Below are 22,741 nucleotides of genomic sequence, written 5' to 3' on the forward strand. Positions count from 1 at the left end.
CACACGCATCATGTCATACAGCATCAAGTCCCCCCACGCCACCACATCCTCTCTCCCTCCTCTCTATCCTGAGATCCGTTGCTTTGGTTTGGACAGGGGAAATCCTTAACTGAATTGCGTCATAAATACGTCAATAAACTCTCATTCACTGACGATCAGGTACCACGATAGCCGCCATATTCGCATCTATGGCAGGGTAGCGGTTCTCTCGGCGAGCGTATGGTCCAGTCATCAACATCAACTACTCCCCGCACCGACCCCCCGATCCCATCCCGATAGCGGTCCGCAGCCACACAGCTTGGATCTGATCATCACAGCAGAATAGACGGACTTCCACAGAGGGGAAGACATGCAACGTGGAGCGGGGGTCTAGGTAGACTACGATGCCTTAGACTTAGAGAGGAATCCTGGCACAAGATGGAGGTAAACAGCGTTAGTAGTGAGGTGAGTTGATAAATGCGTGTTTTGCATATGAATTTGCTTATGATTGTTTTCGGTTTGTGCTGTCCAGTTAAGTTAGCTTGCCTGCGAGGCTGGGTAGAGCTTAAATTCGCGTCACGACCCGCAGCGCACCGTGATGCATGCTAACACGCTAGCTAACGCTAACAGCTGGTTTAGATGTTTATTTTTGTTGCACTGTCCGGGTTTATTAGTTTGATAACCGCCCGTCCGGGCTTTCGCCACCGCTTATTATTCCGCACAGGGGACGGACTCTTTATCCAATCACACACGGCCCCCTCTTAGCTTTTGTTGTTATTTACACTTCTCAAGAGGAGTTTGCTTCATAGCTAGCTTAGCGTATGTAGCATTAGCATGTAGTTAGCTTGCTAGCTGACAGCTTGTAGGCTTGAAACTTGTAGACAAGTTTTTATTCAACCTCCAACGTCTAGTTAATGGAAGAGCTGGTACAGTGTTTTTATCCATCTATAGTAACTTAAGGCAGTAAAACATTTCAGCAACGTTATATGTATTCAAAGTTTAACACCAGCTGGGTTAGATTTGGTCAGACGTCTTCACAACTGAGGGCTTGTCAGCAGCAAGTGAATTAGTGATGCTGTTATTAGCTATAACTTTCGGTTTGTAAGCTACGTAATAACTCATAAATTGATAAAGCTATTCATCTACACAGCAGACGGTATATAAACTGCATTAGCAAAGTGAAGTCGTGTTTACAAATTACCGCTACATATTCTTTCCACCCGGCTCATAACAACAGGGAACTTTTAATTAAATGTAAACCTTTGTATTAATTATAGGCTAACGTATCATCTTCAGACCTTTTTAGTGAAACTAATGATACCTTTTTAAAGACTTCTCGAAATGCTGTCTTGTGACAACTGGGGAAAGGTTCAGTTTGCTTTTGCATGAGCCCCATGATGAGATGTTTTTTTTTCTTCACGTGCAGCTAAGCCAACCTGACATCCTCTCATCCTCCACCTCTCCATCTCTGGGATTCTTTGCAGTCTTTCACTCCTACAGAACAAACTGGCTGTCTGACTGCTGTGACTGTTTTTAAAGCCAGCTGAAAACTATTGCGTACACTTCTGACCTAGTCCATTCTTTGTTGAACTAAAGTCTCCTCCTGTGACTTTTGCCGCAGCCCTCTTAATCTTTTTGCCAACCTGTTGAAGGACTTCAGTTTATGTAGGTGGCATGGAAGTATTGAGCAATTCATTAACTGTTATGCCCCAAATATTACTATATCAAAACGTTTTTCATTTCTTGCTACATATAAGCACTTTAATCTCCTGCTCACTGAATGCTGCACCTTTGAAAGCTGCCAGGATAACAGAAGTAAACATTAAGCTTAGCCACTTAAACTGGGCTGGTGGGGCCGCTGGTTGTTTGATCCACTTTGTTATGCCAGTACCAGTTATTGTGAGATGATATTATGTATGGCTGTCAGACATCTTTTCAAATGGCTGAAAAAGGCTCGCCTGGTTGTGCTGCAAGTGTAGGCTGCACTCTGTTACAAGCCGTGATGAGCCACAGCAAAGGTGGGAGTGAAAATGTATGTGTGAATTATGACACAAGCACTGCCCTGGCTTTAGCTAGCCTGGATGTTACACTTCAGAGATGCACATTTTGACATTTTTAATGTGTGATGTCTTGCTTTGAAGTGTATATCTTGACTGATGTGAATGTTTATGTTGTTAATGTTATTCCATAGTGCTAAGACATTGGAAAGTGGTTTGTTGGCCTCTGTTCTGAGGATGTACATGAGTATATGTTAGTGGCTCCACCCACTGAGTGGGCTTGCGTAGCGCTATGACTCATCCCCCCTCTTCAGAGGCTTGATGGAATTCAACACACAAACACACTGGACTGAATACATCATGCAGGCTGAGCTTCAGCACAGCACTGAAATATGCAGACCTGGATAATGTTACAGTTGTCACTTTATTTCCTGATTTACTTGCAGATGCTGAGATATCTTGACATTCCTCTGCTGACAATATCATAGTGTATGGCTATTTAAATAAATGAAAGAGAGGCATAAAACAGGCTCCTAAGCGTAACTCTGAGTAGAACAAAGTCTATCTGGTATTTTTTTAAAAAACAAACAAAAAAAAAAACTTCTTGCCACCACCATTAGCCAGAAGCCCTGAAAGAGCTAGACCCTAGTTTGTTCTCAAGAGGCTGAATGCTGACTGCAGCCCTTGCAAACATCACTCTCAGGGCAAGTCAGACATGTTGTTTTTGCTCTGGCTGGGGATTAAGCTAGAATGCTAATAATGAGGGGCTTTATAGGGACAGGATGAGAGCTGGACAGCTGGACAGGCTTAGAGTATGGACTCCATACTGTTTGACAACAAGTAGGAGCTGCAGTTGAAAAAGTGAAAGCGTACTGTTATTGCATGTGACTCATTGATTTCATCTGTTGAATCTTCCATCATATATGTGGGCGTGCAGCAGCTGCAGTCATAGTCCTGCTCAGTTGAAAACAAGGATGAACAAGCTTTGTGAAAGTGTTTACTGTTCCCGGCTCCTCTGATGAAATTTGTTGGTTTGGCTGCAGGTCAATGGGCATCAGATCATGGACGAGCCCATGGAGGAAGGAGAGTCTTTCTCACACTGTGTAAGTAATCATGGGCTTGAGGCCTTGGAGCATATGTGTGTGCATGTGAGCTGTCTTGTGGCTGTCTCATCCTGATACTGTTTGTATAGGATGAAGGGACGTATAAGGAGATTCCTATCACTCACCATGTGAAAGAGGGCTGCGAGAAAGCTGATCCATCTCAGTTTGAATTGCTCAAAGTCCTCGGCCAGGGCTCTTTTGGCAAGGTGAGGAAAACGCAGCAGACCAATCAAATGTTTCCATCAGTGCGATCGTAGGCGTTTGTATGTTTCTAAATTCCTCCTGTTCTCTCAGGTGTTTCTTGTTAGGAAGATCCTGGGTCCAGATGCTGGTCAGTTATATGCAATGAAAGTTCTAAAAAAGGCATCTTTGAAAGGTAACGCAACTTTGTTTTTTAATCTGCATCCACACAAAACGCCACAGTGCAAATCGCCTGGTATGTTCTGTCCTCAGTGTTGAATTTCTCACTCTCACCGTCCCTTCCTGTTTTGTCTCTCCAGTCAGGGACAGAGTTCGCACTAAGATGGAAAGAGACATTTTAGTGGAAGTCAATCATCCCTTCATAGTGAAATTGCACTACGGTAAGAGAAGCGTTCATATTTACATAGTATGCATTCGATAATATATAATCATACAGATTACATCCCAGTTCAGGTTGAATTAGGGATAAGCTGCTTATGTGCATCTTTACGTTCCAATCAGAAACATCATTGTTAACATCATTTATCAGAATATTTTGAGTGTTATTACACAGTCATTGAACAGGTATTATTCCCAGTTAGTAAAGTTTATTATTAGCTCAGTTTTTAACATACAAGATTGCCACAATACACATAAAACAAGGGATCAAGCTAATATCTACTCTTATTCTGATATATCACTATCATCGTTGTTAATGTTAGCAAGCTGTTGCGATTCTAAGTTCGTTACAGTGGTAACATGTGTCACCCTGTAACCCAAACACTTGAGTGTCTCTGTTGAAATCAGAATATAATTAGCTTGCACGTCATTTATGTGTTTCCTTGTCTCCCAGCCTTCCAGACAGAAGGGAAACTGTATTTAATACTGGACTTTCTCAGGGGAGGGGATGTATTCACTCGCTTATCCAAAGAGGTAAGCTGACCTCCTGTTGCCTTACATCTCATTATACTTTAAGCTTATTTGCACCTTTTTCTATATTATTATTTATTCATTCTATATTATATTTTTTTCTGTCTGAAAAGGAAAGAACTGCAAGTTGTTTTCATTCATGAATTTAATGGTCTTTGAATCCCTAGTGTTTTAAACATATTTGAGAAAATCAGAAATTCATATGCCACAATGTTCTTTTAAAAACCCTAAGGAATTGTTTAGATGACAGCTACAAATGGAACAGGTGCAAATTTAGTATGCAAAGAGATTTTATTTATTTCATAAGAGCATTCGTACTGCCAAGTCATTAGTCTCTCCTGTTTTCTGTTATTTTTATTCAAATTATGACTTGAAATCCTCATGGAAACACAAGTGCTTTTCTTGGATTCTTTATTCGCTTTTAGATCATCGGTTGCTTGTCAGTTAGAGGCTCAGATCAGCTCTTTTCAAATGCTTTCAGGGAACTCAAACAATGTGTGATTGTTCTCTAGACAGACCTTGTGTTGAAAGCATGTCTCAGAACCAAAGTGATAGCTGCTGGCAATGTCAAATCAACAGCTTGCTGAATTGTGTAACCTATTTGAAATGCTGATATTGTGACAATAACAATACTGTGTTTTCTCTGTTTGTGGTTACTGAAGTTTAATATTGAAGTTGTGTTTTTTTTTCTTTGCTACTGAATTTGTCTCCTCTTCTGAGTTCAGAGAGTAAATTTGTCCAGTTCTTATCAGGTTATGTTTACAGAGGAAGATGTGAAATTCTACCTTGCAGAGCTGGCCCTGGCCCTCGACCATCTGCACACCCTGGGCATAGTTTACAGAGATCTCAAGCCAGAGAAGTATGAATCCTACACATCACCTTCACCTTTGACCCTTCACACTCAATCCCCATAGTCTTCTTCCAACTCAGAGAGGACCTGCAGAGCTCTAATCTGTGTTTGGTTCCTTATAGATATTTGTTCTCACAAGTACAAAACCACTGAGTTTTGACTTGTCAGACATTACTCTGATTAACATTTAAAATTAAAAGTGTTTCTATTATCATTTTTCTACTTAGACATTGTTTTTGAACCATAAGATATTCATGTACAGTCCCCTCCCTGTTACTTCCTCCTTCTCCATACTAACTATAATGAAATAGTCACTGACTTAGATGAGTGTTTGACTCTATGTGTGCAGTCCTCAAAGAACCTAAAAAGCAAAATGATTGTCTTATGTCATAAATAGGAAATTATGCTACATGAGAATTTACATGTTACCCATAAACTGAATGCATAAAAACATAGATATAGCATAAAACGTTTTATGGATTTGATGTCCGATGTTGTGAAGAGACGCTTAATCTTGTAAGACAAAAAGCTGGCAAGAATTCATATTTTTGTTTTTCATCATATAAAAGAAAATACGTTCAGAAGTGCCTTAATTTACCCTCATAATTAGCAGTCCATTGAAAATCTCCAGAACTTAAGAATACATTTGCAAACATTTCCTAAGAACTCTAAGTGATTTTAAGCAGAAAACAAAGGCATGAGGTGACTTAAATACTGTCATTGTGGCATTGTAGTGAAGAATTGTTTGAAACTCACCTCCATGAAAAAACTGTTCTTGTCTTTCAGCATCTTACTTGATGAAGCTGGACACATAAAGTTAACAGGTATGTTTTTGACTTAATACTTAATGGTAAATAAATAATGTTTGACTTATTTTATTAAGTGTAAAAAATTGTTTTTTTTCATTCAAAAGAGTAATTGAATAGTCTAATGTAGTTAATAGCCTGCAATTAAAATGGTTCATATTAAATGTGTATTTACTGAGAAAAGACCCCTTTTTTTGTCCTTAAGCTGACTTTCCTCTTTTTTCCTCCTTTTCTCTTCATTTTTATGTTTCTTTTACCAACACAAAGAATAAAGGTTCATAGTATAATTACTGGATGTGACTGTTCAGTCTGCTGTGTATCTTACCATTTTGTTTTTCATTGCTGTTGTGCAGACTTTGGCTTGAGTAAAGAGTCAGTAGATGCTGATAAGAAGGCTTATTCCTTCTGTGGTACGGTGGAGTATATGGCCCCTGAGGTGGTCAACAGGAGAGGACACACACAGAGTGCGGACTGGTGGTCTCTGGGAGTACTTATGGTACACAAGCTCACCCAAAACCTACACACACTTGCTCATCTTTTGTGCTCTGACATTTATATGAACTGATTAGGAAAAAAAAAGGTTCCTTATATTCCCTTTCTTTCATGGTGTGTTTGCAGTTTGAGATGCTAACAGGGACATTACCATTCCAAGGGAAAGACCGCAATGAGACCATGAACATGATTCTCAAGTGAGTCATTATGCACTGCATGATTAAGACACTCAAAGCATGACAGACGTGAGACGAGTTTTGATATGTAAGGAATGATCAGACGTAGCTTTTCTTTTTGTCCATATTCATCTGTTGCTCTCTGCTCTTTCTTCCCTCCAGAGCTAAGTTGGGAATGCCCCAGTTCCTAAGTTTGGAAGCCCAGAGTTTGCTGAGAATGCTGTTTAAACGTAACCCTGCTAACAGACTAGGTAAGGTGATTGTGTGTGAGTGTGGAGACCTGTTAGAATGGGGGGGGGGTGTGTGTGTGTGTGTGTGTGGAAGAAGAGGTGTGTTGATCCTCATCCTCACATTGTGGCACTCGCTTAGCTTGAGCTTGTTAACATTTTGGCATCCACTTAAATCACATGCTGAAAACCGCTGAGAGAAAAATGTGTGAATGTGTTGATCCTCTGAAAACAATAAAAGCGAACGTGCCAGGTTAACTGAAGCAGAGTGATCTGTGTCTGTAGGGGCCGGGCCCGATGGAGTGGAGGAGATCAAACGCCACGCTTTCTTTTCCACCATCGACTGGAATGTGAGTACACACACATACACACACACAACCCTCTCATTTCTCACAAACCCACGCATATACACACACATGTAACTCTCCAGCTTCTGTTGAGGATTCACACCTAACAAACGGTTGGCTTGGTGACTACTGGCCATCAGTCCACGCCAACTATGTTTGTGTGTGTGTGTGTGTGTGTGTGTGTGTGTGTGTGTGTGTGTGTGTGTGTGTGTGTGTCTGGGCAGAGGGCCAGTTCTCACTGTGTGTGCACTAATAGCCCTGCGTGAGCGTTTAAGAGCCAGCAGGACACTATTGGCTGGAGTGGGCTGTAGAGGGATGGGAGGGGGTTAATCTGGGAGGGGTCTTGGCTTCTCTTTCACATATGTTCACACACTCCAAACAGCCTGCGGTCGGGGGTTTGATTTCTAACATGTATGTGTGCTTTCTGCATGTGTGTTGTTTTTTTTTATTCAGAAACTGTTCAGGAGAGAGCTCCAGCCCCCATTCAAGCCTGCAGCAGGTAAACCAGATGACACGTTCTGCTTCGACCCAGAGTTCACCGCTAAAACGCCTAAAGGTAAATCTACGCCCACACTCACATGCTTTTGAGCTTAAAAGCAACCGCCACTCCTGCAGCCATGGAAACTGCAACTGAGCACTGACTACAAGAAATAACTCCAAAATTTAGTGGGTGTTTTGTATGTTCATGTGTCTATTTTATGAATTATCTTTGTATATTTAGACTCCCCAGGTATCCCTCCCAGTGCTAATGCGCACCAGCTCTTCAAAGGCTTCAGTTTTGTTGCTCCAGCCCCTATGGATGAGAACAAGAGTTCCCCTCTGCTCAGCATACTCCCTATAGTTCAGGTGAACACACATTATCTCTACTTTGCATATGTCCTCTATCACAATTTACACAGGTGAATTATTACCATATTAACTCACGTACATGAAGGTCACATGCAGATATTTTTTTTTACTCTTTAGCTTTTGTATGAAGCTCAGTTGGTGCACAGAAGTTAAAGAATAATTCCATTCATCTCCAATGGTGGACTTGCTATTTTGCAACATGGTACTGACTAGAAGTGTCTGCTTCTTTACTGTGGAGCTTTACACAGATTTCATCTTGCAGGCAGCGCCCTTGCAAAAGCTTGTCAAAACACCGTTGAGAGGAAGTTAACAATGTAATAAACACATCTGTAACTGTTACTGAACAATTATCACAATATTTTAGTTGACAAAACTCCGTTAGAGTGGTGCTTACACACCTCCTCTCTTGGCCTCACTGGCTGCCTGTGTTAAATTTGACAGTATTCACAGCATTCGCCGCAAACTTAAAAGTCGATTTCTGTACAGTGAAGTGAAATTAGGATAAATAATGATTGACATGATGGCAGAAAGTACAAGAATAAAACCTAGTTGCAAAACAACTACGATTATCCTTCCACTGTTCCACTGCAGACATACACCACACACACACACACACACTCGCACACACACACACACAGAAACGTTGTCCTCCCCACACTCAGCATGGCTCAGTTTCTACCCATAACTGTTAATTTGACAGCATTTTGCCATAAAGTGATGTGTGAATAGGGAGCCAATACTTCAATGGTGGTAAATCTGCTACAACAGTTTGACTGCTGAATATGTAATAACATTACCACTAATGTTCCACTCTGGCATATTTGTGAACAAAAACAAATGCTGTGGGAGCACCACGCACCAGGGCGGTCTGAACTACAACATATTTTTGTTGTCTTTTATGGACCAACAGTGGACTGTAGTGACATTGTGGTGGTTTATGAGTCGTCACAGCAAATTTCTAGGCATGGCATGTGAAGGATAGAAGCTGCTGGTTTTGCTGGAACACTTTTTAATTTGTTCAACTAATGTTAAAGAATGTCACGTAACAGTTCAAGTCTTGTTCTTTCCAGATGCACGGGGGCTCAGCCAAGTTCTCTGATCTGTACGAGCTGCAGGAGGACATAGGGGTCGGCTCCTACTCCATTTGTAAACGCTGTGTACACCGAGTCTCTGCCATGGACTATGCTGTGAAGGTAAGTCCACAGCAAATCCACTATGCACCAGTACTCATTTTCTGCCGTGCTTTACGCTCACACAGGTACACACAGTTACACCTGAGAGTTACCCAGTAAAATCACAGTTTTGTTGGCCATTGAACAGCCCCACATGAGCAGTTAGGGGTTATGTTCCTCGTTCAAGGGCATGTCAACAGTGGCTTATGAAGGGTGGGCATGCACTTTTCATTGACATCCCCACCAAGATTTATCCTGTTCTTCCAGAATTAAACTGGTGATCTTTCAGTCAGAATCCTGCTTTTCTAGCCATTAGGCCACTGATGCGCCACATTTAATGTTCAATATCAATAGTTGCATTAAAGTTTTCTCTCATGGTCAGCACCTTTTGAGTACCTTTTTGTATGTTTTGCATACAAATAAAAATTAACCTAACATTACTCTTACTGCCTTTCCAAGCCAATTTGAAGGCTGTGATTGATCCTTGATTCCTGGGTAACTAAATGACAAAGTAAATAAGATGACTGTAGTCTGAATGCACACTTTTCATATAGTGGTATCTCTAGAATGTGGGTTCATATAAGTTTCTGAACCTTAGAGTGTATAAAATTGCTGACAATTGAGTAAGCATGTTGATGATGGTTAGTATTACCAACAGACCAGCAGAGGGCAGCACAGCTTCAGCATCTGAAGCCATATTGCAGCAACTTCTTAACACTTATTTAAAACAATGCTTTTGACTCAGCCAGTACACTCATGTCTGTGTTTCCATGTGTCTCAGATTATAGACAAAATTAAGAGGGACCCCTCCGAAGAGATCGAAATCCTGATGCGATACGGACAGCATCCCAACATCATCACTCTGAAAGACGTCAGTAACATTTGTGTGTGTGTGTGTGTGTGTGAGCATTTCACTCTATAAAGTTTTTAGAGTTGTTTTGTCACCATACTGACAGGTTTGTCTCTCTGTGCCTACGTGTGTGTGCATGTGTCAGGTGTATGATGAGGGCAGGTATGTATACCTGGTGACGGAGCTGATGAAGGGAGGGGAGCTGCTGGACAAGATCCTCAGGCAGAAGTTTTTCTCTGAGAGGGAGGCCAGCGCTGTGCTGTACACCATCACCAAGACTGTTGACTACCTCCACTGCCAAGGGGTGAGGAAACAATTCTGTACATACACTGCCGCTCAAAAGTTTGGAGTCGCCTGCAACAAAAGCTTGATTCAGTACAGTCAGCTGAGAAGAATACAAATAGATGAAAAAAGTAATAGATATAGAAAAAGATTAAAAAAAAGTAATGTTTTGTACATGGAGAACAAAACGCTGTACAATGGTTCAACCAGACTGACAACTGAAAGGGCAGAAAGATACAAATATACCTCTGAGCAACAGTTAAATAAGAATATAAGAAATCAGCAGTCACTGGTAAAAGAAATTGGAAGCATAGCATTAAAATCTGTGCAGATTTAAATAGGAACAGGTTCCGGTTTCAGTGTCAGGTGCACATAATGCCTCTAACAAGCTGGAATGAACAGGCATGTTGGGTCTAGGGTTAACTATTGGAACTGGATCGCAGAATAGCAGCTAAACTATGGACTGACAAATCACAGTTTAAACTTTCTAACCACTGAGTAGACTGCAGAGGGCCCAAAGAAAAACGGGTTCCCAAAATATTTAGAGTCCAATTGCACAGTTGTGGTTCAAAAGCTGATCTTGGGTCACTTACGCTTTTCTGGATTGGAAAACAAATTAAAAATCAAAGAGTATTTGGGGGAAAAATGGTTACAACAGTATTCTCGCCTGTCATGCAACACTGTGGGGACATCGACTAAACTGACATTTTAATCATTTAATTAAAACTCTTTGAAATGTAAATAATACATTTGGTGTATAATTATAATTTTTTTTATCTATGTTAAAATAGTCATTATTGAAAGAAAGAAGAAAAACATCAATATAACAGGTGACTCAAACTTTTAAGTGGTAGTGTATATGAGCATGAGTGAAAATTAGACATCTTCTCTCATGTTTTCTGCTCCTCTGTTCTCCTCCTCCCCAGGTGGTACACCGAGACCTGAAGCCCAGTAACATCCTGTATATGGATGACTCGGGAAATCCTGACTCCATCAGGATCTGTGACTTTGGATTCGCCAAGCAGCTTCGGGGAGGCAACGGCCTGCTCCTCACCCCCTGTTACACCGCCAACTTTGTGGCACCAGAGGTGAGAGGGGGAAAATGATGGAAGCAAATAGAGAACAAATGCTAGAGGGAATATAAGACTTTATACCAAAGATAAAATTTAGAGATATGGAGAATGAGAAATAATGGAGAGAGGATATAAATTGGACAAAGAGTGAAGAGTAGCATGTAAAGAAGAGCCTTTGTCAATATCCCTAATGGTTTGTCTTTCTTTGTTTGTGTGGGTCCAGGTACTAATGCGGCAAGGTTATGATGCAGCCTGTGATATATGGAGTCTTGGAGTTCTACTGTATACCATGCTGGCAGGGTAAGACTGCACTCAGGAACAACTGTTGGAGAATTTGGCTTAAATGTGGGTGGGAATGATTAATAGTGAAGTGTCCACAACATGGAGCTCAAACATCACTTACTTTGCTTGTGATGTTGGTGTTATTATGGCCATTAACTGTGCAGTGGATTAAACCTTTTTTTTAGTTGCAACTTTCACCACCACCTCGCACCACAATTTCAAATAGTTATATTCATGATGTGTTTAATTACCACAAAGCGGCAGTCAAATTTTTCCTTATGAGACTAGTATGCAATAGAATTTATGAAATGAAATACTGCGTGCAATATGCTGAAGTGTTTTCCTAACCACTGCTTTTTACCCACTGTCAGGTACACGCCGTTTGCTAATGGGCCCAACGACACACCAGAGGAGATTCTCCTCCGGATAGGGTCTGGAAACTTCTCTTTGACAGGAGGCAACTGGGATACTGTATCAGACACCTCAAAGGTACACACACTGACACTTTGTCGCCTGTCACACTGGTTGTGTGAGCATATTTTCAAAGTCTAATAAAAACATTTTATTTTCATATGTCTGTGAAGCACTTTGTACATGTGTTTTTTGAAAAGTGCTAAATAAACTGGATTTACATTTTTTAATTTAGCTGAAATGTTTAGATTTCATCCTATTTGGATTTATCTGTTTCGTTCTAAGATTCTACAGATGACTGAACAACAAAGACAGCATCTTTCTCTAATGTGTGTTGAAATGGTTGAAACACATTTGAGTTTATCTATCAATGAAAATTCAGCAAACACAATAAATAAACTTACATAGCATATAAATTTATAGTAGGGAAACACACTTGAAATTCTGTTCTTTCCTCGTATACTTCAACGGCTGGATGTTGTTTTATGTTCCAGGACCTGCTGTCCCATATGCTCCATGTGGACCCTCACCAGCGATACACAGCAGAGCAGGTTCTAAAGCATTCCTGGATCACCTGCAGAGATACGCTACCACACTTCCAGCTCACACGCCATGATGCACCACACCTCGTCAAGGTGAGTGTATATCCTCCTAATTAATAAACAGACAATGGCACAGGACCAAAAACATGACCTACCTGGCACATCTAATTATGCTTTGTGTGTTCTGAAATAATTTGCTACCATGTGGTAGAATTTAAAGGCCAGTATTACCTCAGTGTTGGGATGGTCTCACATGTGTTGGGTAATGACACTGTGTTTCTAAACATGGAACCACATCATCTCTCCAAACCAGAAGAGGGACTGAACTCTTCTACATGATGTAATACACTTGCAGTGCCTCTTGACATATGAAAGTGAGCCTGATCCTTGGTGATTCATACACTTCTAATCCAGATCCAGCAGAGTAGATGTGTCCATGCGTCTATCTTCTCTTGCCACTTATCCAGGTCCGATGCTTATTTCATCAGGTCGTGTTTGTGACATGGGAAGTCGAGTACACACTACTCAAGTGGTTTAAGTCATGAGAACACTGTTGCTAGGCGATTGACAATAAAATAAGGATGTTCACTTTTCAAAAAAAAGGTGACTTTTTTTTTTTTTTTTTTTTTGAATGTCACGAGGACCTTATCAACATGACCCTACTTGAAGGCACAAAAAGTCACAGTAAAAACAGCACATCAGAGCGGCCTGGTCGTCCTTTTCTTCTCTCACTTCCCTCATCTCCCCGTGCGGATCAGTTGTTCTTAGACCCCCTACAGAGAGAGGTTGTCTGGGCGGCATCCTTACCAAGCGCTTGAGCCACCTAAGTCGACTTTTTTTTTTTTTTTTACTCGGGGAGCAGCGGCTGTATATAGAGGCACTCTGAAATGACTGAACTCTTCACCCAATCATGCAGAGAGAGGCCAGCCACCCTGCACAGGAACCTGCTTTTATCTGTGATCTTGTTCTTTCAGATACAACCCAAAGCCTGTGATTATAGGTGAGGGTCTGAACAAAGATCAACAGTAAATTGACAGCTTCACTTTGTGGCTCAGTTCTTTCTTAACCACCTTTTAAAGCTGGAGTGCAGAACTTTTTTCTCCCCCTTCTGGCAGTGAGAGTAATTACACAGACACTGCCGACTCGTGCTTATGATGTATGCCTACAGTGAGCTTGGACCAGGCTCGTGTTCAGAAATAGTTACAAAAATATAAATTTCCACAGTTCCAAGACATTAATCCATTATTTAGGTAGAGTAAATGTAATGCTACATAGCCTGCTCCTAATATTTTACCAACATATTCAAGAGCAGTAACTTGATGTCTGTGTCCAGAGCCATGTAGAGAGAAAGTTGCGTCATCTCCGTTCAATTTCAATTCAAGTGGCTTTATTGACATGACTGCTTACAATACAACGTTGCCAAAGCATATTAACACAAACTATACAATCATAATAAACAATAACAATTCTCAATAATAAACATTCTCTCCAGTGGACCTTTTTTCTTTTTTTTTTTTTTTTTTTTTTTTACAGCAATGGCGGATCGCGGAGCTTTCTACATGGCTCTGGGTTGCTCACCGCTTCTGCTCTGGCAAACCAATCGTTGCTGTTTGGTGTAAAACATTTTAAAACATCATTACCAGTGTGCCAGCGCGGGAATGTCGCCACAGACACCAGATTTAAAAACTACGGTATAATGCCAAATACAGAGAGATTTACCTGGCGGTGATAGACTTAATCAGCATTGTGTGAACTTGTTTGACAAGGACTTGAATGTAACGGACGTTCATTTATATGTAAAAGTCCCACACTCCAGCTTTAACAACAGACAGTCTCGCAGTCCTGTTTACCATCAGTAGATGACCCTAACACCCCGCCACCAGACAGTACAATTATCTTCTCAGGTAGGATGGATGGTTCAATAGATTCATGCTGGTCACATAAAATTTTACCTTTCTATTATCACAACATTGACCATGCATCATTTTCACCAGTCTGAATTTTGGTGTCGCTGACTGTAGACTCATTCTGTTCTTAGTCACGAGTCCTGCTGCTGTCACGGATCTATTCCTGCTCTTCTCTTCTCTTACACGTGATTCATGGTCTGACAAATTATTTGTATTGAAATGCCTCGCTGGACACCGCTGCCATCATGAGGTGTTATTTGTGTACCTGTGGGCTCTGTTATCTTGTTGTGTTATCTTGAAAGTCCGTTTCTTGAACGCTCATCAATTAGGCACCTTTTCTGTCAGGGTCACTGCTAACTGGATGTTCTTTTCTGTCACATGTACACATGTGTGTGTGTGTGTGTGTGTGTGTGTTTCATACAATGTACAGCTACATAAAGCATGTGTTTTGGATAGTATTATTAGGCATGTTAGATAATGGCAGTAGAGGGTTGACAGGAAATGACTGCCTGCACCATGGCCCTTAGTATTTGCTTGTAATTTTGATGATGTAATATTTTTTTCTACTTTTTAAGATGTATCTGCACTTGTTAAAAGCTAGAAGTTAGTGCTGCTCCCATTCTGTAAATGTTCAGATGATGTATGACATGTTTCTGATTCATCTCTAGATAAGTGGGTGGTATTAGATAAACAAATAAATGAAGTGTATTGCAATGTTGAATTAGCTGGATGTTAGCAGAACTCACCCAGAATCTGAGTGTTGAGCTTAAGCTCACAAGATATTTGTCCAAATTAGCCGAGTTGAAAGGTGAAATGAGCAGCACAAATTCATGACTGAAAACAAAACGTGGGCTCATTTAGTAGCACAAAACTCACTGATCTCCTGTACAGACTCTTGAGGAAAGCATGCAAACGTCTGTGCTGTGCTAGGCAGCCAAATGGGTTACAACACACCAACAAAGTGGTAATAGAAGGACTTCAAAGTTAGAGTATCTGTTTAAAAGTTAAAGCCAAATGTCATTTTGTTGTTTTTCAGGGAGCCATGGCTGCCACCTATTCAGCACTGAGCCAGAAGACAAGTCAGCCGGTGTTGGAGCCCGTGGCAGCGTCCAGTCTAGCCCAGAGACGCAGCATGAAGAAACTCACCTCAACAGACATGTAGACACACACACCGCTCGCCCTCCAGTTTTGACCTCACTCTCAGTCGGACTCTCATACGCAAACACAGATGCGCGCACACAGACCGAAGTCCTGGCCAGTCAGACCTACTGTCTCCCTTTTTTAATCTATTTATTTGACACACCCAACATATGCACACATACACATACATGCACACTCACACTGGACGAGGTTGCATTGTGAAGAAGTCAGCTGAAGAGGAAGAGGGGAAACTCACATATCTGTTACTGCTGGGGAGACAGACTTGTATTTATTTCCACAGCTTTCATATGCACTTGCCCTCCTCGCCTTTCATTCTTTCTTCCTCGTGTGGGGAAGAAACACACCAGCTGATGTTCTCCTTCACTGTGATTGGCTGATTCAAAGCTGCTTCGGTAAACTGTGCCCCCCCCCCCACTGCTCTTCATCTGCGCTCTGCCATCCTCCTCCTCAGTTCTCTCTCTCTTGTTGCTTTTGCTCTCTTAACTTCTTTTCTTCAAGGTGAAGTAATGGTTTATGTGTGAGATTGTTGGCAAGGTGATATTGACTGTGGGACATTGTAAGACTGTTTCCTCTCTTAAAAATAAAAAGATGTGATGATTCTGCTTGTGGCGGATTAAAAAGTCCCTCAGGATCAAAATCATCTGCCAGCACTTTCGGAAACATAAATGCATGTGTGGACGGAACCTGTATTTCTTTTCCCTTAAAATTCACCGCCTGACTCATCTTACTTTGTGATGCTAACAATGTATCAAAAGAGGTAAAAGATAATGTCTAGAGTTCGAAGGTGAAACAATGTGGTAACGATAACAGAAATTCTAGTTTGCTATATATAGAAGATGAAGAGCATGTGGGGGTGGGGCTGTAGGGATTTCTCTGGGGGGCGGGACGCACCCCGTCGAACCAGAGAGGCTGAATTAAAAAAATAAATTTCCATGGATATCTCTTCAAAAAGACATTGTGGAAATTGTATGATATTGTATTTATTTCATTTGATTTTTAAGATTATATTTTTCTTTCAAGTTCTGTATATATTGACATTAAAGATCATTATTGACATGCATCTGGTGTGGTCTGAGCTGGTTTGTTCTATCACAAAAATGCACCACAGACATTTGTGCAGTACTCATGAGAAATTGAAAAAGCTCATTTAAGCGACAACAGCCTAACTCTAAGAATGATTTTAATCCAATCAATATAACAGCAGGACTATGTGACTTTTGATGAACAGCTGCCATTGTGTTCACAAGTTGCAATTACAGGATGATACACTGAATTTCCATTCATTGTATGTTGGTGAGGTAGAGGTGGTCTGTTTTCTTCTACTTTCTGATAAACCCATTTAAATGTTTTATCTGTGACATGCTAAAACTAACAGTAGCACAATAGTAGAAAAGGGTCATAAAAAAATTGAAAATGTGTCCCTAAAAGTGTAATAATGTAATTTTTAATGATGTAAGCATTAAAATTAAAGCAGCACAGATGTAAACACAACATTAGCATATTATCCCCTCATAAAGGTCACATGGTGAATGTGTTAGCAAACAGTTGCCTATTTACACATCCAGCAGATACGGAGCAACGTTAGCATTCATTTGGAGTCGTGTTTCTGGGCCCCTAGCAAGTGCACGTTCGATATTCACTCTCCTTTTAGCTTTGTTTTGGTCCCTATCTACTCCTGAGGGAAAAATCTGGCACTTTAGATGCCAAATGCTGTTCACTAGCTAGTTGCTAACGTTGTCCGTCATTTGGTGCTGGGCAGTGGGCAGGTAGCTTACAGTCGGATCAGAGCTATTTTCACTCAAAACAGCTGCCTGCTGCGGCTTGAAAAAAGGTTGACGAGAGCTTTGAGAGAGAACCAAAACATTAGAGTTGCAGGCTGTAAAACCAAAACAATGAGCTAAAAGATGCTAAAACGCTTCTCCGAGCTGTGGGGAACTGCAGAGTTTGGTGATAATTCTCCGTGTCTCCTTTTCGCATTACATTACAAAGATATTGATTAGTGCAGCTTTAAACCCAAAGTATTTTCATGGTAAGATAGGAGAGGTAGTGAGAAAATGTGTTTTTTGTAATGTTATGTGAACAGACCCTTTAAAATGATGACCACATCCCAAGCAGCTTCACTTCCCTTTGTGTCCTCCCACAATAAAATGAGATGCAAAGCGCATTAGCCACCGCTAGGTGGTAACACTGTCCAGTACAAGTGAAGTTATATGGCTGTTGAACACACAGCGTCCCTCACTGGGTCTGTGTCCTACCCTTATGTAAATGATCAGTCTCGCCTGCTTCCATTTTGTCTGTCCAACCCCCCTTTCCCCTGAGAATATGAGCTCCTCTAACCTGTGGTGTGTAAAGAGAATTGTGTGTGTGTGTGTGTCAGAGCTGTCATGACCAGACAGCAGAGGATGGAGATCTAAGCAGGAAAGCAGATGGATTGAGGCACGAGGACTGCTCCCATCAATGCACACACAGAAACACACACATTGGCCTATGGACCAGCTGTTGTCCTTTTCCTGCTGTCAGAGCTGACTCCATGCCCCCCCTCTCCTGGATTAGATGCATTTCGTAGTCATCCTGGGAGCTGAGAGGTAAACAGTGGGGCTAATTGTTTTGACATACTGCTCTTTGTTTTGGCCTCCTGGTGCTAATCAACCACTCTGCTAATAAGTCTGCCTGGCAAGGAAAACACAACTGTGTTTAGGCTGGGAGGAAGTAAAAAAAAAAAAAAAAAAAAAAAAAAAAAAAAAAGGGGACAGGTGCTGCAGTCATAGTTGTGCAGTCCACATTTGCTCGTCATCCAGAGTTCCCACAGTGCTGCTGTGGCTGGGTAGCGCCCCGCTCAGGTGTGAATCTATTTATCCTCATTAACGAGCGTCTCCCCAAAGTCAGCCAATTAACACGCTGCTCCTAATGAAGCCATTAGCTGTCAGATGAGGTAGAGGCAGTGCTTGTCATTGGTCTACTGTGTGTGTGTGTGTGTGTGCGTGTGTGTATCCACTCTTGCTGCTAATAAAAGCAAGAGAATTAATGGAGTGAGCGTGCGTGATAATGAGTTAATGTGGAACAAGCAGGACGAGCAGTGATCAGCCCTCTGTCTCAAATGAAGATATCAGACACAGTGATTTACTCTCTCAGTGCCATAAACAGGCCTTTCTCCTCTCACATATACCACTCGTTCGTGTGTGTGTGTGTGTGTGTAATAGACATGCTGGCAGGGTAAGTGGGATGGCAAAAGCTCCTTTTTAAACACAGAGCATGCTACTTGGCTCTGTAGTTTTTGAAATAAGACCTCTTAACTGCAGGTGTGCAGCCATGTGTGACCACTTAACATCACATCAAAGTTTGCAGGAGTGTCAGCCTCAAAATAACAAAATGTAGATGTCACTCAGAGTCCCCACGTTCCTTAATGGAGCCATCATACGGCACAACCTTAATATGGTTTTAATTGTCAAAGTAATTGCAAAGACATGAATGCCACAGCCTCAACAGAGACGAACAATAAGATCACAGAGGCAGCTGTTCTACTGACACAGTTTTTACATTTAATTGTCAGTCAGTGAGTGAATGTATAAACTGGAGATACCAGGTTTTTGAGAGCCTGCACTGATCTGAGGAGGGGAGGAAGCTCAAATTAAAAAAAATTGAATTTTAGATTTTACCAGTAGCAACAAAGAACTACGCTTTTTCTGTTCATGGTGATTCTGATAGACTTTCATATTGGGATCCCTTTGGCTGGATGTACTGTAGGCCTATATCCCCCCCCCCCCCCGAAAAACTGTAGCTGAAGCTGCCCCGCCCTGTCAGGGGATGCCAGAACTCAGGATGTGAAATTGATTTTAGGTTAGGGCCTATGCGATTAATCCTTTTGCAGTTTCTTCCATCTTCCGTCTTCAGTCTTCTTCATCAACGATCCCTCCCCTCCTCATCCACTCTGCTTTATTCTCTCCTCTGCTCTCAGTTACAGTTACTGTGCAATTGATTCTGTCCTCTAATACACTATCATAACCAACAGAGGTCCTCTGCCCTCCAGTGATCAGTTATCAAGTTTGGTCAAATTCACTTTGAAGTCAAGTCAGTGCCCTGTAGCAGGGCTGCTTGTATTTTTCAACATGGCTGCTTTAATTTTTAAGTTACCAACTATGAGCACAAATACACCAAAAATGTGATGAATCAGTGTGTAAATGCCTCCTTCAACAAGTGGGAAAAGCATTGCCAAAATATGTGTTTACACAATTCAAAGCATGCAAATTATGCACCAAAAAAATCTGTAAATTAAAACCTCACTTATTCTCTCAGCCAGAGGGAAGATACAGGAAACATCAGTTTCTTAACCACTGACAGTCACTGTAAGGCTCTGACTTCAGGACATACTTTGCGAGAGTTGGTATTCTTTAACAGGACGTCCTTTATGCATCTGCCGTATGTGTTGGCAACAGCAGAGGCCTCATCCACTTCTGTCATTAATTTTTATCCGCACATAAACACTGTGTTACTCTAGTATATTGACTTCTGGAAGTATGGGAACTTTGGTTTTTAAAAGTGACCTTTTTTATAAGGGAGTTTGGTTGTCACAAGAACATGTTTTGTCTATTTGGGAATTCTCACAGAATATTTCTGCTACACAACTGAATTCCTCAAATCTTTGCTTTTTTCTTGTGAATTACTGGACATTTTTAATTGTTTTAAAGCCTAAAATTCATTCAAACAAAACAAGGAAGTAAATTATAATTCTTTGGTTGAACTCATCACAACTGGTAGACATACAATGCAGCCGATTATGGGGATTACTTTGTTTTAAGGGGTCACAAGCCAACAAGGGTGGGAACCACTGCTGTAAGATATAGATAAGTTATAACACTACAGAACAGCCAGTAAGAGGACAATTATCAGACCTACAGTGACCGGACAGAAGAGGTGTGACAATACATTTATGACCTTACAATTATGTTATGGTGGAAGTGAGACTTGGTATAAGATAAAGGAGTGATGTCGATTCGATCATTTTATAAACGATCATTCTATAAAAAGTAAAGGATGAGACAGAATTGGTGAAGTCATACAACCATGTGGCCGACCAGCAGCTGATAATGATTTTTCCCATGTACGAATCCTCTCATGTGGGCTGCTGGTTCGTTCCCGTCTGTGTTCTCTGTCTGTAGACTTCAGCCCTCTGCTTTCCCCTTTCCAATTAAAGAGAAATGTGATGTCGGATGTCCTCTCTTTGACCTCTTGCCATGCCAGTTTTACTGCAAACGCTATATCAGTCTCACAAACTTTTTTCTGCTTTCTCAGAAAATGTGTTCTACCCTGCTTTAAAGTGTTCTGCTCTTTAATCCTAATGTGTTTTATTCATTTTACTGACCTTCAGGGATTTTTGTTTGAAAAGCTTGGGAAAAATAACACTATTAATAAAAGCTTTGGAAAACAATTTATTTAGAAGAATTTGGAAACCACTTTTTATTTTTTTTTACACTTTTGACTTCTTAACTTTCAACCAAAGTCTTTGAAACAGGATACAGAAGAAATTCAACGAGAGCAGAAGGTTTGAGTTTAGATGCAATTATGAAAAAGGTGTGAGTCAGGTGCTCCCATCATCCCCCGCCAGTAAACATCCTCCCAAACTGCTACTGCACAAGTCACTTCTTCTGCTTCGCTTGTTGCAGTCCTGTCTGATGATCATTCTGCTCTTACTCAGGTTCTGATTCAGGGCTCAATCATCTGCAGCCGACCTCAAAGCATTTTGGAAAAATAATTACCTGAAGTTCATCATTTAATACCTCTGAAATATGCTTTCATCTTGAAACCTGTTTTATTTTTCAACACTGTCCTTTACACATTTTCCCAAGTCAATCATTTTTTCACTAGTAAGTTATTTATGTGGAGCTATCAGTTACTCTGTAAAGACATATCTGGAGGGTGCTAGTAAAGATTTCTAAGCATCCTGACTCCACACTGAAGCAGTATGAGGTGGAAGAGGCTCAAGGATACTGCAGTGCTGCTCTGGACCTTGGCCTGCTTTGCTTGTTTGCTCGGCTGCTGGCTCTTCTTCCACCCCCCCCCCCCAGGAATCAGGGATTATTTTGAACTAAAATAGATGGATGGAATCAATCAGCCATGGTTTTACTTTTCTCTTCTTCTAACCACCCCCCCCTTTCACCTCCACCCTCACACCCTTTTCTCTCCCTCCCTCCCTCCCTCTCTCTCTCTCTCTCTCTCTGTCTCCCCCACCCCCCTCTCAGGGCTGCAGACTGAGGAGATGCATAAATTCAGACACATTAGTATTCCAGTCAGGCTCTCCATTTCAAGGCAAGGCCTAGCACCCTTCCGCCTCTCCTCCTCTCCTCCTCTCCTCTCTCCCCTCCTTCACTCTCCCTCTCCAGCTCTATTTTTGAATCATTTAAGCAGCGCTGCATCTTATGGCCCTACTTATTTCCAAACCATCCCTAAATTATTATTAGGCATTATGATTTTTTTTTTTAGTAATATAGCTCTATTTTGCCCTTGCATGGCCAATTACACGCAGCTGTAGTCTTTGAAATGAGATTCATCTGCTTCTGATTGTGTGTGTCTGAGTGTATGTGTGTGTGTGTGTGTGTGTCATTGTGTTTTGCTGTCAGGCGCAGCGGCCCAGGCGATAAATCACGCATGTCTGATTGAGGAGGGCAGAGGGCCCGGACAATAACATTTCAGTGGAACTGCTGAAGAAAACATCTCAGTTTTCTGTGATCCGTAGAGCCTGCAGACCTGCAGCCAAGGTCCTGTTGAACCACTGGATATTTTACAGCTGTTAGTGACATGAAAAACTTGAAAAAAGTTGCCTTTTGACCTGACACTGAAGCTGACTGAAGGTTATGCTGCTTAAGCATAGTTGTACTTCTGTGTATGAATACACAAATGGAGCATAATATTCTCTTTAGTGTAATTATAATCAGTCACAATTTTAAATCGAACCCATCTTCAAATTATGTAAAGATTTAAAGGGAATATTGAATGAAGAAAATGTATCATACATTTTAATTATTGCTTTCACAATTTTAATAATAATAATTATAATTTTGTATGATTTTAAGCCTACTTGTAAATATTCAATATTCAGTCATCAGAAGTTGAATTCTGTTTTGGACAGTG

General features: G+C 41.1%; 1 protein-coding gene across 2 annotated transcripts; it reads left to right on the top strand.

Annotated features, from left to right (window-relative positions):
• Window positions 1–92: 92 nt before the first annotated feature.
• rps6kal (ribosomal protein S6 kinase a, like) lies at window positions 93–16,676 on the top strand. 2 transcript variants are annotated; one of them, XM_044204609.1, is made up of 22 exons: window positions 93–444; window positions 3,020–3,079; window positions 3,169–3,285; window positions 3,374–3,455; window positions 3,580–3,660; window positions 4,113–4,192; window positions 4,942–5,048; window positions 5,826–5,863; window positions 6,199–6,341; window positions 6,464–6,534; window positions 6,676–6,764; window positions 7,026–7,090; window positions 7,541–7,643; window positions 7,809–7,933; window positions 9,007–9,129; window positions 9,890–9,979; window positions 10,104–10,262; window positions 11,167–11,328; window positions 11,537–11,613; window positions 11,967–12,084; window positions 12,501–12,641; window positions 15,492–16,676. In XM_044204609.1, the coding sequence occupies exons 1-22, from the start codon at window positions 418–420 to the stop codon at window positions 15,615–15,617; spliced, it is 2,184 nt and encodes a 727-aa protein (XP_044060544.1). In that variant the 5' UTR covers window positions 93–417; the 3' UTR covers window positions 15,618–16,676. The 2 variants fall into 2 exon arrangements, with proteins under 2 accessions (XP_044060544.1, XP_044060545.1); XM_044204610.1 differs by lacking the exons at window positions 93–444; window positions 3,020–3,079; window positions 3,169–3,285; window positions 3,374–3,455 and having other exon boundaries at window positions 3,574–3,660; window positions 4,932–5,048.
• The last annotated feature ends 6,065 nt before the right edge of the window (window positions 16,677–22,741 follow it).

Source organism: Siniperca chuatsi, linkage group LG8, assembly GCF_020085105.1.
Source record: "Siniperca chuatsi isolate FFG_IHB_CAS linkage group LG8, ASM2008510v1, whole genome shotgun sequence".
NCBI lineage: Eukaryota > Metazoa > Chordata > Actinopteri > Centrarchiformes > Sinipercidae > Siniperca > Siniperca chuatsi.

Coding starts and splice junctions, on each gene's coding strand:
- rps6kal (XM_044204609.1), top strand. CDS start 418: ATGGAGGTAAACAGCGTTAGTAGTGAG. Junction 6,342..6,463: donor GGTCTCTGGGAGTACTTATG/GTACACAAGCTC, acceptor GTGTGTTTGCAG/TTTGAGATGCTAACAGGGAC. Junction 12,085..12,500: donor CTGTATCAGACACCTCAAAG/GTACACACACTG, acceptor TTTATGTTCCAG/GACCTGCTGTCCCATATGCT.